Raw genomic sequence first — 17,692 nt, 5'->3', positions numbered from 1 at the left:
CTCCTCCTTGATCAAGGTGCTCTAGTCATACGACCCTATTAGCACTTTGTAGGGCATACGGAACTTTCTCTGGCTCCTTTGCAACCATTAGCCCTCACCCTAGTTATCAACAACACAGGGTTCTTTGACAGCACTGTGTCAAGGGAGAGCCAGTCTTTTATTCTCTGTCACAGCATTGTGTTTCTCCCCTGCATCGTGGCGATAGTCTGTAACAGCTGTATGTCTGCACTGATTTAGTGATACGTCTTCCCTGTATAGTGTCATACCATGTGAGGTGTTCCCTGGAAGGCTTTGTTTCTAGAGGCGGCACAGAGCCTGGCAGGGGCCAGGCTTCATCAGAAATATTTGAAGAAACCAAATAGGTGTCTGGGATCCTGGCTGCCCACTCTCCACAACTGGAGGGCCATTTAGCTTCTGCCCTTGGAGTCAAGTATTTTCTCCAGGGGATGCTGCTTGTTGGCTTGGGCTAACGGGTTCTGGAAAGCAGTAGGGGATCGGGGAAAGCCCAGAACAAACTCTGGCAAATAGCCTTCAACTGGTTTGAATTTTTGCACAGCCTTTCTATTAGCAATAGGCTTTGTGGCACCACAGCCATGACCTCCCACAGAGTGAGCAGTAGTTAAAATTGACCCTGCATGTTTCTAAAAGTGTCATTTCCTGGTTTGCTCTTTCACTCCCTTTCACACGTTTGTCTTTATTGGGGTAACTATTTACCAGTAAGTTAATGTAATGAGCAAATCAGTGATAAAAGGAAGGAGATGCGCAGTCCAATCTAAGTTTTGATCTTGACCAGGCTGGTCCTGGTGGCTGTGCTGGGTCAGTAGGAGAAGTGATTTTAGTCCTGTTTCCATGCCTGTCACTTCCCAACCACACTAGTTCAATGGCAAGTGCCTAGAACCAATGCTGCTAGAAACCAAAGCCTCTAGGGTCAGGGAAACCAGAATCAGCCATGGCCTTTAGAAGCAGCTCCTTGCAAAGATGCTGTTCTTCAGTTTGGGCCAGTCTCATGGAGTGGCCAGGGGTGGGAAATCCTTTCCCAGAGTCGGGGAAGCAGACCAAGCCTGGGGGCAGAGAGTTCAAAATCATATGTACCTACACTTCCCAGCCCCCTGCCAGCCGCCCTGCACCCATAAGCAGCAGTAGACTGAAAGTAATTGTTCCATGCGTGTGCCAGCACTTCTCCTGGTACCACAGGAACAGAAGGCAGACATGGGACTACAAACACATATGACCACATGGTCACATGGGACCGCTAGATAGGCTGTAAACTAAAGTAAAGAAGGAACATGCGCCAGGCGTTCAAGATTTCAAGTGTCAACTGGAAGAGGGAAGTAAGACAGCAAAGACCTCAGCCAGAGGGAACTTTTGAAACTCACTGAGGGAAAACAGGCTACCAGGGTGGGATGTTGAGAGGACATAAGGAGAAAACACTGTTCAATTCCCCAGTTTTGAAGATACAGCACACCCAATAGTGGAACACGTTCATGTGAGGAGAACACGTTCATGCAAATCTGGTGAGGGTGCCATTGCCACTGGTCCACAGGTCATGCTTTGACTAGCAAGGGATTTGAGTGTGGTCGTAATCCCCCCATTCCTTCTCTAGAGAGGGACATCCCTCTGTCTGGACTAGATCAGGATGATGTTCGTGGGATAGGGTAGAGCAGACCTAACCCACAGCTGCTCCTGGAAGGATAAGAACACATTCCTCCTTAGCTTTTGGCCCTCCAGGAGCAGGAGCAGCCCAGGATGGGATCTGCTCAAGGAGTGGTTCTCAGTCGGGTGATTTTGCCCCATAGGGGACATTTGGCAATGTTGGGAGACATTTTGAGTTATCTCAGCTGCAGAGGGGTGTTACTGGCATCCAGTGGCTGAGGCCAGGGATTCTGCTAAACTTCCTGCAAAGCACAGGGTAGCGTCCCAACAGAAAATTGTCCTGCCCAAGATGCCAAAGTGTTAAGGTTGAGAAACCCTGAATTAGAGTGTCTGAATGTATGAAGATGCGGTTGGTTTCCAAAGTAGACGCAGCTTATGTTGTGAAGCACATTTTCCCTGAAACTCCGCCCTCTGGTGCAGTGTTCCTCTAGCTCTCAAGGGCACTGCATTGCCAGGGGCCTCTCTGCTAATACAAATTCAGATCCTGCAAATCTGGTGAGGGTGCCATTGCCACTAGTCCACAAGTCATGCTTTGAGTAGCAAGGGACTTGAGTGTGATCATAATCCCCCCTCTTCCTTTCTTCCTCCCTCTCCCTCTCTATCCATCACCGCCTCAGCCTTCCCTGTCGTGCTCTGTTTGAACTATTCCATGCCCTGTCACTAAAGAACATGTGGTGGTAGTTAAACTCCACTGCCCAGATGACAGCTTCTCTCCAGCTGTTGCCAATTTGAAATTCAGGATGTTGATGATATCAGTTGACTTAGTTGGAAAAAGGGTCCCAAAGGACATGATCAAACTATTCCCCCTACACACACACTTAAGTAAACTAGTACCTCGCAGACATTTTTGGCATGACCAAAGACACTCAGACAGTGTGCAGGTCATGGCTTTGGGGATGCTCATGCTTCACAGACAGTATATTCCCATTCTAAACTAGAGGTTGACTATTTCTAGAAATGGCCAGATAGCAAATATTTTATGCTTTACGGGTCATAATGTCTCTTTCACAACTGCTCACTTCTGCCATTTTATTTAGAAGGCAGCCATAGACAGTATGCAAATGAATAGGTGTAGTTGAGTCCCAGTAAAACTTCATTTACAGAAACAAGTAGTGAGCTAGATTTTACCCATGGCTGACATTTTGCAATACCCTATTCTGAACAATTCCTATTTATTCATATCTCTGCTTCAGCCAAAAGAAAAGAAAACGAAGTCATATAGGGAAAACCTTACTAAAAGGGAGCAAAATCATCAGAATGAGTTGTAAATGTCTAGAGGGCAGAGGTGAGTAGACATTACTTCTTTTACTGAACAGAAGTGTTAAATGTGAATGTGTCTTTTAAGGTTGCAGAAACACAGCCCTCTGTCTTCCTATGCCAATTTTTTTGTATATGTTTGTTGTTGTTGTTGTTGTTGTTGTTGTTGTAGTTACTGAGGTTCTGGAAGAGTGGAAGTAGAATGGATAAATAAGGGACAGAAAGATATACCAAAGGCCTGCCACTACCTTTAAGCCTGCATGTTTTTCTCTCTGGACCTGAGCTCATAGCTTCTGTTCTTAGAACAAATTGGGAGAGGGGACACAGCAAAAATTGATTGCCTTTCTCTTCCCTCAGACCCACAACATTCTTTGAAGGCATTGATTCTTCTTGCTGTCCCTGGCTTCTGTGAGACCTCTGTTTGCAGTGAGGGGCCATTACTTGGACAGAAATGTTGCTGTTGCTTACAGTGCCCTGGCTGCTTGTTGGTGTTGACAGTTTAATCACAGAGAGTTACGGGCTGAATTCAGTACTGACCTCTCCTCGCAGGGGCAATGTCTGTGGCCTCTGAGGGTACCTGGACATTTGTATAGCTTTTGGCCACACTTACCCAAAATCCTTACCCTAATCCTTGGGATAAAGATTAATCACATCAAGACCTTTTTACTCCACAGCCACTATCTAGCAGCTCTCACAAAGCCTGCATTATTTAGAAAGGAAAAAACTGTTTTTGTCTATTGATAAGACAGAGTTCCACTTGAGAGGGGAGCGACCTGGCATCTGTGTCTTAGACTGTCGGCAGGATCTTCTGCGGGGGCACCGATACGGCACTCAGACTGTAGGCTGGGGCTGGAGCTCTCTGGAGAATTGGGCCCACAGTCTCCACCATCCCCTCCACACCTGTGCTCCTGCATTTGTACATGCTCATACACACACATCATGGTTTGGGCAGCAAGAAAAGTGCATTTATTGCAGAATCGCAGTGGCATTTGGGAGCCCCATTTGGTTGGACTATATTGAGCTGCAGTATTTTGACAAATGGAATAAAGAGTTGAATTTCATCTGGGTAGAGGAGTAATCTCCAGCTACAGTTGGGAGGCACAAATTATTTTAACAGTAGCCCACCATCAATGAACACTGCCGTGTGTGGCCCTGTGTGAGCCGTGTTTCTCAGATTCATTCATTCATATAATCATGCATTCATCAAGTATTTGTTTGCCTTGTTGGTTGGGTGTAAAGTTCTTGGGGCATGCTCTCTCTTGTTGGGGACTCTCAGGCCCTGCCTACTTTCTTCCAGGATGTTAGATCCCAGGTACTGAGATGGGGGCCTAGCAAACAGGAGCCAGCCCCTGCCCTCTTGGAGTTTAGTCAGGTAGACAGAAAGGAAAGCAAAGCTATACAAGTGTATTTCAGTTGTGATGAGTCTTAAAAAGGAAAGGTGCATTTTTCCTCCTCTAATAGCCACTTCAGCTTTCAAGTTCATTTGCTGTATTTATGCCCACTTTACAGATGCATCTCAAGAGGTTCAAAAGTTCCCCCAAGTCACCCGGCCAGGAAGTGACTCTCCAATTCTGCCCATAGTTAGAGAGGAGGGGAGGGTTTATCAAATTGAGGTGTGAAATAGGGAAATGGAAGCTGCTCATTTAAACAGATCTCCAGGGCTATGATTAATGAGAGAAAACCTTTTTTGTAGGTTGAAGAGCTCATTATAAATCATGTGATCTTCAACTTTAAAATTGGAGAAGCTTCAGATGGTGGGTCCTAAAATGAACCACCAAAGACAATGAGATTGACAGGTGTAACCATGGTATTTTTGTTCCTCCTGGTTCCACCCATCTGAATTACAATCAGTTGTTCCTTAAGTCTGGCCCACTCCAGGCCAGAGGGTGGTGGCTTTATCCTGGCAGTGTGTAGAGTGAGGATTCCTTCATCTCAACTCCACAAATATTTAGTGAGCACCAGTGGGGTGCCAGTCACTGCTCCTGTTGGGAGAGTGCAATGAACAAGACTGCTTTCCCACAGGCTTTCGTTCAGATAGAAAGTTACCCATACATTGGGGAAAGTAAGTCAGGGTGGGGGCCTTATGAAAGGGTCGAGTGCTACAGAGTGACTAGTTCGTGGGGGAAATACTTTTAGTATGATACTTTAGAAAGATCAATCTGGGCAGGCACCAAGGAAGAGGTGCCATTTATGTGAGGGCCTTAATGATTACAGGAAGTCAGCTTTGCAAAGGGTCTGGAGTGAGCTTGCTGGTGTTTTGGAGGAGGAGGAAGAATGTTAGGGAGGCTGAAGGGGGCGGGAGCAAGGAGCACCATTCAGCCAGTGATTGTGGAGAGACAGAAGGCCTTGAGTTCTGCATGAGGACTCTGGATTTTGTCAATAGTGAAATTAACCATAGAGCCACCCTGTTTAGAAGCAAGTACACAATTATTGCTCATCTGTAGGCCATTTTATTCATGCCCTGCATGCAGGAAGCCCATGAAAAGAATTCAGAATTAATAAATGAGAACCTAGACATTTCTCTTCCCTGGAGTGAACAAACAGTATTTCCAATCCTACCCATACAACCACCAGGGAAAGAGCTTAGGTTTAGGTAATACTGATAGTAGACCCTGGGCTTGAGTAACGGGTCCTCATGTTCTTCCAGAGCTTGTTTCTTTTCGGGGGGAGGGATAAGGACATCCTGAAATTCTCAGGATGCAGAAGCAGGAAGCATCGTAGAGGAGAGGGCAAAATCCCCTCTCACTAGAACTGAAGCTGTCTCTCTTCACCGTTACCTCCTCAGAGAATATGAACCTCTTTATACGCAGGATGTCCTCAGAGATGCTTAACTTTGGGGCTTATAAAAGACAGGTTCAGGAAAACAGTATGTTTGGGGATGTATACCATTTGCTAGATTGTTAATGCTGACCCTAATTTCATGCCAGGGCATGAGTAGACGGCTGGGTAAAGATCATTACACACACCTGTATAGCTTTTGCTTCTACAAGTGATTTTTGAAGAGTTTTCCCTCCTTACTAAGGTTGATCCACTCGCAATGCTCATTCATCATCTCAGGTTGCCACCTCCCCTCTCTGCTTTCAGATGGGGGAGGTTCTGGGTGCAATTCAGTTGTCATAAATCAGCTGTTATGTATGTCAGAGCTAAGCAGCAAGGAAATCAGGAGTTGGAGGACTCAACTCCTCTTATCCTAACAATTATGCCAGGAATGAAATAAAAAAATAGATATATGACTGGGCAGAATGTTTGTCAGAACACTTTTTTCATAGGCATATCCTACATTTAAATTTGGCTCTTCAATGAGAGCATTGCTTTATGTATAACTTATACGCATAAAAGGTAAGGCAAACTGTTAAAATTACACCTCAAAGAAATTTTACATGTTCCTATCCTTTTACAACCATCACCCAGATCTAGATACAGGACATTGCCAGCGCCCTAAGGGTTTCCCTTACCCCCTTCCCACCATTCCGACCTCTGCCACCATAGATAACCTTAGCCTGTTCTTGCACTTCATGTAAATAGAGTCATACAGCGTGCTCTCTTTATGTGTCTCAGCGTTTTCTGTGGGATTCATCTGTGTTGCTGGGTGTAGTCATTCTGTTGATATGTAGTATCCCATTATATCATGGTTTCTCAAATGTGGCATTATTGACATTTTGAGCTAGATAATTCTTCCTGTGGGGACTGTCCTGTGCAGTATAGGGTATTTAGCGACATCTCTCTGGCTACTACCCACTAGGGGCTAGTGCCGCCTTCCCTTCCCCCATTAATTTTCGCTGGAATTGAAAACCATTGTATCATAAATATACTACAATTTTTAAGATACTTTTTTATTTGGAAATAATTTCAAACTAAGTATAAAGTTCCAACGAATGGAACAAATAATACAGTGTACACTTTACTTAGATTAAGCTATTGTTTACAGCTTACTCCTTTTTAAAAAAATCATTTTTTCTCCCTTGCTCACACATATGCCCACACACAATTTATTCCTAACCCATTTGAGAACAATTGCATTCACCTTGATCATTTACCATTATTTACTTCCACATGTATTTCCCAAGAATAAGGCTCTTCTCCTGCACTATCATAATTATCAATTAACCACAATAAATGTAGCATAATACATTTGTCAGTTGCCCATGTCCCAATTTTTATCACATGATCAACAGTTATCCTTTATATCATTTATTATTACTACAGAGAAGGTTCTGGTCCAGGATCAAATATTGTATATGTTTGCCATGGTCTTTAGTATCCTTCAGTCTATAAAACCTTTCTTTATCTTCTATGATACTGAATTTTTTTGAAGAATACCTTCTGTTCTTTTTAACAGAACAGTCCTCATTTGGAGGTTTGTCTGATCTTTCCTCCTGAATACATTCCGGCTTTGCATTCTTGACTGGAAGACTGAATTAGAACATACCATCCAAGTCACATGAGGTCCAGTTGCACCTCATCAATGACACTAAGTTTGATCTCCTCTGTATAGTTACTAAATTTTCCTTACAGCTAATAAGCAATGTGCGAGGAAACAATAAAATCATTGCAAATATTCTACTCCCCCATCAAATATACCCCCAAAATTGAGCATATTTTGACTCTCGCATGAACCAATCTTTACCTACACTGATTACAAATCCAGCACTCTTGTCTGCACTCACTCCAAGCGTACTGCTATATAGAAGAGCCTGATCTTTCCTCCACTTACTTTTTTATTTTACCAGTTATCAGTATGGACTCATGAATTCCCATCTTTTCCAGTGGTTTATAAATCATCACTGTTTTTAAGTATTGTAATGCTCAAATTGCTCAGCTCTGGCTAGTGGGAACCCCTTGAATTTGGGCCCTGTGCTCTTCTGAAAAACTCCCATCACTTTTTATTTTTAACACTCCTTACCTTTTTGCATAACAAAATCATAGAATCTCCACTCTGGTTATATACCCAACAGAAAGGAGTAAGCACATAAAAAAAAAAAAAAAAGGAAAAAAGGACACATATTCAAAGCAACTTTTTTTTCTTAATTCGTGTGTGTGTGTTTCTGTGTACTTCGAGTCTGTAGATATTGACAGTTTTTCAAAGTGATCATAATATTTGTTTATCAGGAGAGTAGGAGTAAGTTGTTGGCCCCAATAGGTGGGGAGGAGTAATCAGTGGTAGGGGGTCATAATGGACCACAGCAAACCAAAGATATGCTGTCTGCGGCCAGAAATGGCAAATTACAGATCCTTTCAATAGATAAATGATGAATGAGAAACGATAAGATTTTGCCACCTGGTCCATTCTTAAGCTTCTCTTTAGAGTGCTCCTTTGAGGTGGGCTGCATGGAAGTGACTGAAGTCAGGAATCGCCTATGACTTTCAAAATGGTTTTTATCTCAGTGATACCAGTGACGGCACTTTAGGAAGGTGTCCACTGCTAGGAACACCTCTGCTGTTAGAGAGCATTAGGGTCACTGCTTTGTTTTAAAAAGAGCCTCCCCAGGGGAAGGAGAAATGTCTCCAGAGTCCCACTCATGTCTTCTGGCTGCTGGGGACCTGTTTAGAACCCTGGGACAGTCATTTACAAAACAGTCAGAGGAAATGTCCTTCTGTCTACACCCAGGGAATCACTTAGTTTTCAAGACATCTGAGACGGGGGCTGAGGGACAGACAGCAGATCAGAAAACTGTTGAAAGCTAACAGGGGAGTAAACTGGTCCAGTATCATGGGCCTAGATTCTAGGATCAACTTTGCCAGGAAGTGCTTGGGCATGGTCCTCCCACTATAGCTCAAGGCTTCCTTGTCCTAAATATCTGCCCTAGGTAGCTTAGAGTGCATTACTAGAATCAAAGAGGTCATTGAAGCACTTTTTGTAGAGAGAAATTCTAAACAGAAAAAAAAAAATCATACACAAGACACACAATAGGCTGTTAGTATCTTTGATGAGATTTCAGAGGAATTAATAACTAGTAAAATGCACGTCTGTGGATGCATTTCAGCCAGATGCCCCCTCTAGGTGGCACTGGCCCGTGGTAGAGTGGGGAAAGGCCGAACACGCTTTCTTAGCGAGCCTTTGTGCAGTGTCCACTATACAACCCCACGCAGTGACCCTGAACGGACGACCGTTCCCATGTGCGATAGTGATCCCTATTGCTACACATTTGTATTAACCTCCAGGGCCCTCTCCTCTCCCCTCCATAGGCCTCTCCGCGGATGGTGGCGCCAAGCGCCAGGAGCATCTCTCCCGGTTTTCCATGCCTGACCTCAGCAAAGACTCCGGCATGAACGTGTCCGAGAAGCTTAGCAACATGGGCACGCTTAACTCATCCATGCAATTCCGCAGCGCGGAGTCCGTTCGCAGCCTGCTTTCCGCCCAGCAGTACCAGGAGATGGAAGGAAATCTCCATCAGCTCGGCAACCCCATTGGCTACAGGGACCTGCAGTCCCGTGGCAGGATGCATCAGAGCTTTGATTTTGACGGAGGGGTGGCGAGCAGCAAGCTGCCTGGCCAGGAGGGCGTGAGGATCCAGCCCATGAGCGAGCGCACGCGGAGAAGAAGCACCTCCCGCGAAGATACCCGCCGTTTCCGACCGCACCGATCCAGGCGGTCCCGACGCTCACGCTCAGATAACGCCCTGCATCTGGCCAGTGAGCGTGACACCATCTCTCGCTTGAAAGAAAGGCCCCCACTTCGAGCCAGGGAGGACTATGACCAATTCATGCGACAGCGGAGCTTCCAGGAGAGCCTGGGCCAGGGGTCCCGGAGGGACCTGTACGGCCAGTGCCCAAGGACTGTGTCGGACCTGGCTTTGCAAAATGCCTTTGGGGAGCGATGGGGACCCTACTTCACCGAGTACGATTGGTGTTCCACCTGCTCCTCTTCCTCAGAGTCTGATAATGAGGGCTACTTCCTAGGAGAACCAATCCCCCAGCCAGCCCGCCTACGATATGTCACAAGCGATGAGCTTCTGCACAAATACAGCTCTTATGGCCTCCCCAAGTCGTCCACGTTAGGTGGCAGGGGACAGTTGCACAGCAGGAAAAGACAAAAGAGCAAAAACTGTATTATTTCTTAATCTGATTGGTGTCAGGGAATAGGGGAAGATGGGAGCTAAGAATGTAAATTCAGAAACTTGCACTGTTTTAAATTTATAAGCGCTTTTTGGGGTGGTTACTGGGGGAGAAAAAGGGACATGCTCTCAGTTGATGAAGGCAAGGTTGCAGATTGACTCGACTGGTAGTCACAGTTCTTGGCATGTTGAATATCATTTGCACATTTCACTTTGGAAACGCTATAGACTCTGTGGAGGTCAGGGTTGGTCACCTCCCTCCCATCAGTGTGTTGAGTTGCCGCTCTCAAGATGGCAAGTTGCCTCCGCTCGCTTGTATTCTCTCTGGTTCTCTTACTTCTAGGACCCTTTTTCCAGTAAGTAATTTGTTTATTAGCCAGGACCCAAGTCTAAATTATTTACATGTCCATTGTAAATGCAATGTAAATGAGAGTTCTGATAAAATATTTTTGTATTTTGTAATATCAAAGGAATTTCTATATGGTAGGATTCAGTGAAGACCCGCATGCACATCCTGCATTGTCTTCGAGTAGTATTCCTAGGTGGTCCAGGACCACCTTTTTTTTTTTTTTTTTCCTTTTTCTATACAAATTTGTTACATGTCAGTGAGACTTTTTTCAAATGAATTTATTCAATTTGGCTTTCTGTGGTTTAAAAATATTATTATACCCAAAGCATTGTATGCTCTATTCCACTTAAGGAGCCATCCTTAAGTCCACTCCCCACCTCAGTAGAATGTATTCTCTAAAAAGTGATAGTCATTCTCTCTAAATAGCAAACATAACTTTTGCCAATTAGAGAAACAAATCAGTGTCAGTAAATTCCATGAGAAACACCAGCCCTGCTGGGAACATTGAAGTTGCTCACTATTGATCTCTCCCTTGGGAAAATAACAGTGACTGTGAGTGGTGCTGTTGTGTGATGTCAGCATGACATTGTTTTGAATGTGGCATTATTTTCTGGTGCTCACGTTTCCTGGATTGTATTATCTGCTTTCCTTTACCAAGGCAGACAGAACAGCTGCCTTAGCCTGACAACCGGTTGTCCTCAGTGCAAATGAACTTAAGCATTAGGATCTTGGGGACAGAAAGGTTCTGATGGGGATCTGGGAGTGACAGTGTGTTCTAGATTGTATCTTAAACTTGGAGAAGGAAGAAGGTGATTTGAAATCAGAAAGCTGGTCAAGGGCAGAACTGAAGGAGAATATGAAGGAAAGTCAGGGCAAAGAAGAACTTCTGGAAATGAAATAGAGGCGAGGTGACGGCCACCTTGAATAGCCACTAGTGCTTGTGGAAAGAATCTAGTTGAACACACTCCCTAACCGGATTATCTGGGTTACCCAGAAAGGTTGAGCTGCTCAGGAGATCTGAGTGTAGTGGTCTTGAAAAACAAATGTTGAAAGGAGGATTTCGATTTTGAACTTTGGGGACCTTGGGTCAGACAGAAAATGGGCTCAAAAGTGAGTTTGCCTAAAGAAGACATTCAACGGTTGTGTTGTTTATAGTAAAATAATACTTCCTACCTTGCTTTGGTTAAAAATGAAGTGCTTGCTTTTTCTTCCATTCTCCTCCTCCCCATAATGGATTGTGGCAGTTGAAATAATCCATTGCAGGACCTACCTTTAGTGAGATGTGTTGTCCATGTGCTACACGGTGTATCTCAGTGGCCATCTGCCATGGTGAGGTGAGCGTGGTCTCTTTTCAGTATAGTAGTTAATATTTTCTAGTATTTTTTATGGAGAGAATGTGAAAAGTGGCTTTTCAGACACCATGCCAAATGGGTCTGAGGAAAGGAAGGCTGTACAGGATGTGAAAATGGCGCTCCATTCAGGATGTATTAAAATAATTTGCTTTTCAGGTATTAATATGACATTTGTCATTGTCACTGATTTTTTAAAAAAGCAATGCAAATGTTGGTTGTGGCTGTTTTCCGCATGCTATCTTCATATCTAAATGCTTCATTAATTATCCAAGCCTCTGGAGAATTAACTCTATTACGTTTGTATAGTAAGTTTGTAAACTGCTTGGCAAACTGATTTTAAGAAATAATGTGCAACACCACACAACTAAAGTGGCAGGTTTCTGGTAGAAATTGGGCAAGTCCAATTTGGATTTTTGAGTTCATTGATTGATGAGAACAAAATGGCATTTTGGAAAAAGGAAAAAGAGAAAAAAGTAGATGACTTAACATAGCAAAAAGCGAAAAGCAATGTCTGTCCTCTGTGGCCCGGAATCCAATGAAAGGAATTCTCTTAGTAAATGTTGCTTTCCAACTCTGTCCTTTTCAGAGCACCTCTTGCATTCCCCAGATGGGGCTTTAACCCCATCAGCAGAAACGGACACATAACTAGTGTCCAAAGGGATTGGAGGAATGAACAATTTGAGATCTAGTTGCCCAGGGAGCACCCAACAGCTGAACTGGTCAGCACTTGAGATCTAATGGATATAATAAGCCTCAGGGTCAACTGTCTACAGGCAAGATCACCTCCATGTACTCTAGCCCTGCAGAGGCCTTCCCACCCTGCATGCAGCCAGGAGCCTTACAGAGAATGCTGATGGAGGATTTGATGATGGACCCTCCAGGTGAATGCCCCAGGGAGAGCAGGGTGACATTGTACCAGGAGTTCTACCTATTAGTGATAACTTACGCATAACATCCCAGAATCCAATTTCCAAAAATTCAGTGCATTCTTTTCTGAGGCAAGAACTTGGGGTCCTTACCTGATTCCTCCATCATAATCACCAGCTCCTCTTGGTCAAGTTTCACTGTGCGTGAGGCCTGTGCTCACCTCTTCTTAGATCATCATTCTGTCTTCCATAGACTGTTTTCTATCAAAGTAATCTTTTCCCAGTTTTCTCTCTGCTCCAATGCCTTAGAGTTTTGTTTGTCTGTTTGTTTTTCTACCTTCTCTCATGTCAGTTCTCTTCTTGTCTTGGTTAACATTGCAGCTGTAGAGTTCAGTTCATGTTCTATTTGCTGCTCAATTCAGTGGCGTCAGAACTGGCTCTTTCCCAAGAAACAGAAATTATTGATAGTGTCCTGAATGGCCCTGCCAATACACACCACCATTGATACTGTGAACAGGTTTCTTAGTAGGCTGTTGGCATTGAGCATGGTGTTCAGACACCCTTCCTTCTGTTGTATAGTTCTGGGATCCTCTACCAGGTATGAAGGCGAATGAGCTGAGGGAAACCAGAACTGTGTTTTTTAGTACTGCACATGTTCAAAAGGGGAGAATCCCTAGTGTTTGTTGTTTGACAGCTTCTTCCCATATCCATATTGTATTCTCTAGTCCTTCCTTTCCATCCCCAGCCAACCCAGTGACCAAACAATTTTGTATTATTAATATGGGACCTGGAGATAGCTCTTTCTCATCCTTTTTTTCTCATTCTGTAGGATGCTCCTGCACTGCAACAAGTTTGTATTTCCTTCTCCTGAAGCAGTTTTCTGCTTCTCGGGTACCAGTAGCAGTGGTTGAGTTCAAGTGGGGCCAGTGATGGCATATACATAGCACATATTCTGCAACCTGGGCAGATATAACCAACATGTCTCTGTATACTTTCCAGAGAACACGGATACAGCCTCAAAAATCTTGTGACATTCCAGCTAGCCAAAACCAATTCATCAGTACAGATCTTATTTGTCTGATAACAAACCTTATTTGTGAACTGATTCTTATTTGTCTTTCCTTCCTGCGCTCTTTTACCATTGGCCAAAAATAGTACACTAGCCACTTGAGAAACATCATTTATAAATAATTGTGAGACTCCAATTCCTATGCCCCCAGATTGTCAATGCTAATGGGAGCTGAATTCTTTAGGTTAAAAGAAGGCAAGTCTCTTTGGCCTCCTTTTCCCTTCTCATGTTCTTGGCCGGTTATTATAGGCAGCCTCTGTTCATCTTTTTGCAGAGGTCAGATGGGAATCCATCTTATTCTTCATCTAATCCCACCTTCTAACAAGAAATAACACAAATATTTAAATTCTAAGGAGAAGTGTTCTTTGTGTATTTCTGTCTAACAGAAGCCAGACACTAACATCTAAGAAGGAGAATCTATGAAAAGGGAAGTGGAAGATGGAACCAGCTATCTGAATATTTCATGCCAGAAGAGTAGCTATTAGCAACTGTTTAGCACCTTCAGGGCTCTGAAATGGCCTCTGGACAGCATTCCAGGTGCAGGACTCAGCCAAGCCTCCTCTGCTGATTTGGAAGGTAGTTTCATGCTGCCTTTTGAGGTACAGATACTTACCTAAGCAGTCAAGAAGTTGAAATGAAGAGAATTTTGCCCTGCCTCCCATGATTTGTCCATTTGGGACCTAGCAGACACCAATGCTTCTTTGACCACTTGGAAGCAGTTACCAATGTTAGGATCAAGAAAGGATTTGATTCTTTTTCCATTTTCTCATAATAGTAGCCCAGTCAACACAAGACTCATAAAACATGACTCACTGTTGGGAGCTATACTATTTTATAGGCTGACTTCCTGCTGACAAAACCAGCTTTCCTCCAGGGAATAAAAAGGAGCAGGGGAAAGTCACACGGTGTTAGAAAAACATTTCTGTTATTTTGATATGATGAATCCATAGAATAGAAAAGAAAATTCTCTATCCTGAGAGTTTTCTGAGACATCCCTTCACCTTACTGGGCATTTGGCCATTGATGTTCAGTTGGTGACTGACCAAGCTTTTCTAAATTTTTTGGAGAGAACCCCTCATCAGTAAGGTCTCTCCTCAAGTCTTTCTGGTGATTTCCATATTTTCCCATACAATATTTTGGTTCTATTTATGGACCGTGGCTTAACACTCTGTGGCCTATGAGTCCTCCATTTTCCTTAGCAAATTAGGCCTTTGGCAGTTTTCCCCCTCCTAAACATTTTTCCTGTACAGGATTGCTTTGCCATCTCCTGCTTTAATTCCAAGTGCATAATCAAAACCTCAGTGGGCCTGAGAAGGTGAGGCAGGCCAGAGTCTGTTGTGTGTCGAACGTCGAGCTGTTTGTTAAGAAGGTCTGGAACAGGCCTTTGGTGTAGGCTCTGCCAGAGACTGTTTGTGAACACTTTGCTTGAGATCCGTGCCCTGTAAAATGGATATGATGTTTTACTGATGTCTGTAATACATTTGTAAACTTCCAATAAAATTTGAATAAAAGAAATATTGCCATTCCTCCCTTGCTTTTCAGATTTTTTAAAATCTCTGCCTTTGAGCATCTCAGCAGGAAAGAGAGGCTGCACATGTCAGAGATGAGATTTACTATGAAAGATGAACCAGATTATTTACATCAGAATTTCTCAACCTCAGCATAATCTACTTCTGGGCCAGTTCATTCTTTGCGGCAAAGAACTGTCCTGCATTTTGTAGGATGTTTAATAACATCTCTGACCTCTACCCACTGGATGCCAGCAGCACCCCTCCCCAAGTTGTGACAACCAAAAGTGTCTCCAATGTACCACACCCATTACAATGAATACTATTTTTTAAAAAACTAGAAACTAACAAGTGTGGGTGAGGATGTGAAAAAAGTTAGGACCCTTGGGCACTTCTGGTAGAAATGTAAAATGGGGCAGCCTCTATGAAAAACAGGACAGCATTTCCTTAAAAATTTAAAATAGAATTACCATATGATCCAGCAATTCTACTTCTGGGTATCTACCCAAATAATTGAAAGCAGAGCCTCAAAAATATTTGTACACCCATGTTTATATCAGCATGATTCGCAATAGCTACAAAGATGGAAGCAATCTAAATATTAATCAGTAGATAAGTAGATAAAATGTGCTATATATGGGCAATGGAATATTACTCAGCCATTAAAAAGAAGGAAATTTTGACACATGCTGCAATAGGGATGAACTTTGAGGACATTAAGATAAGTAAATTAAGCCAGTCACAAAAAAGACAAATACTTATATAAGTGTATAACTCCCTTATATAAGGTACCTAGAATAGCCAAGTTCATAGAATAGGTAGAATGGTGGTTGTCAAGGGCTGGCGGAAGAGGAGAATGGGGAATTGTGTATTGGGTGTGGGGTTTTAGTTTTTCAAGGTAAAGATTTTGAAAATTGGTTGCATAACAGTGTGAATGTACTTAACACTATTGAACTGTAAAATGATAAATTGTATGTTGTCTTTATTAAACCACAATTTAAAAGTAATATCTCCACCCACAGCTGAATGTCCCCTGAGGATAAAAATTACCCCTGGTTGCGAACCACTGGTTCAAACGCTTTGCAAACTTAGCATCTCTGTTCCTTGAGGATTCTTGAAATGGACCCCTATCCAGGCCACACAGTTAATTTTCAGTTATTAGTAGGAATTAAAACAGCAGATGACCCTAAAATAATTTGTATTTGCTTTTAAGCAAATAGTAAGTATTTAGTCTAGAGAATTACATCCACAACTTTGTTGTGGTTAGAAGAGCATTAATATTGTCTGGGAGCCAGGACCAAAGCAGCATGTAAATTAGATTTTCCCATGTCTGATCCACAACATTTAGGAATTTCTGGATACAACAATATCATTCATTCATTCAACAAATAGTTATTAAGAGCCTGCTCTGACCCCAGCACTTTTCTAGGTGCTTGGAATACAGCAATGCACAAAACAAGCAAAATTTCCTACTCTCCATGAAGGATCTTACAAACTTGACGTTCCACTTGGCTGGAAGTATGGAACAGCAACTATTTTCATCCACTCTAACCATGAGGGCTTGGGAGGTGGAGGTGAGTTATTTCACTCTAAGGCCTTCTGAGAGCCTTTGGATGAAGAGTTATGTTGTGCCTGTTCTGCTCACAGACCCTCATGGAGAACATACCCCTCAGGCAGCCATGGTTTTACTATTTGACCCACCCCTCATCCTCAGCCAAAATGATGGGCATCAAGATGGCACCTAGCCAGCAATTTACAAGTGACCTAACACGAGATGGTAAACTGGACCAGATTTCCCTTCTCGGGATTACTAACAGATTCTGAGAAAAAGAAGCAGTTGTCAGTGGAAGATGGAGCTAAGATGTATAGAGAGAGCAGACATGAGTTAGGCTCACATCCATCCTGGTGAGGGGAGAGAGGAGGAAGCAGAAGTGATGGGCAAGCAGAAGCTCAGGCTGAGAACAGGTCCAAGAACAAAGACAATATGAGCACAGAGATCTTAAGTGGCTCAGAGGAGCTGCTCCCTGGAACCTCCTCACCTCCAAACAGATTCCAGCTCCTGCCCCCGTAGGATTACCTACTCTTTCAGTGATTCACACACCCCTTCCCCATTGTGCTTATTATGTAAGTGTGTTACATTACACACCTACATAAACTCCTATTTGCACTTAACTGATCCTTGCCACCCTAATTAAAACATGGAGGATGAATTCTGAATGCCAGTTACCACAGCTTTTATTTTGCCCCACACACTTTTAGCAATTTAATCCCATCTCAGCCACTTGCTACTTGTATGTCCTGGGAGATGTCCATGTCCTCCCTAAGCCTCAGTTTTTATCTGTCAACTGGGAGAACAATAGAGTTGTGTGAATATACTGAAATAATGCATGTGAATTTCTTAGTGCTGTTTCTGCCACTCTAAGAGCTCAAAACATTGTCTGTTGCTATTGCTTATTATTATTATCTCTATCCCACCCAAAGATAAAGGGTAGCAGGAACTAGATACCACTGGTATCTAATCTAAGAGTATTCATTTTCCTTTCTCTTAATTTAAGCATTAAATAGGATTTAGAGATATCCCCG

The 17,692-nt window shown here is 43.2% G+C and overlaps 1 protein-coding gene across 2 annotated transcripts in view; it reads left to right on the top strand.

The window, feature by feature from the left end:
- Positions 1-10,444, top strand: part of PRICKLE2 (prickle planar cell polarity protein 2) — a 149,871-nt gene extending 139,427 nt beyond the window's left edge. For both annotated transcript variants that reach the window (XM_054595359.1, XM_054595358.1), the window contains one exon: positions 9,097-10,444. In XM_054595359.1, coding sequence (XP_054451334.1) covers positions 9,097-9,971 — 875 coding nt within the window. In that variant the 3' untranslated portion in view covers positions 9,972-10,444. The remainder of the gene's footprint in view (positions 1-9,096) is intronic.
- Positions 10,445-17,692: the final 7,248 nt, after the last annotated feature.

This window comes from Pteronotus mesoamericanus, unplaced genomic scaffold (assembly GCF_021234165.1).
Source record: "Pteronotus mesoamericanus isolate MK-2021 breed Mesoamerican mustached bat unplaced genomic scaffold, CSHL_Meso_final scaffold_54, whole genome shotgun sequence".
Lineage (NCBI taxonomy): Eukaryota > Metazoa > Chordata > Mammalia > Chiroptera > Mormoopidae > Pteronotus > Pteronotus mesoamericanus.
This window is presented reverse-complemented; position numbering and strand designations above follow the sequence as displayed.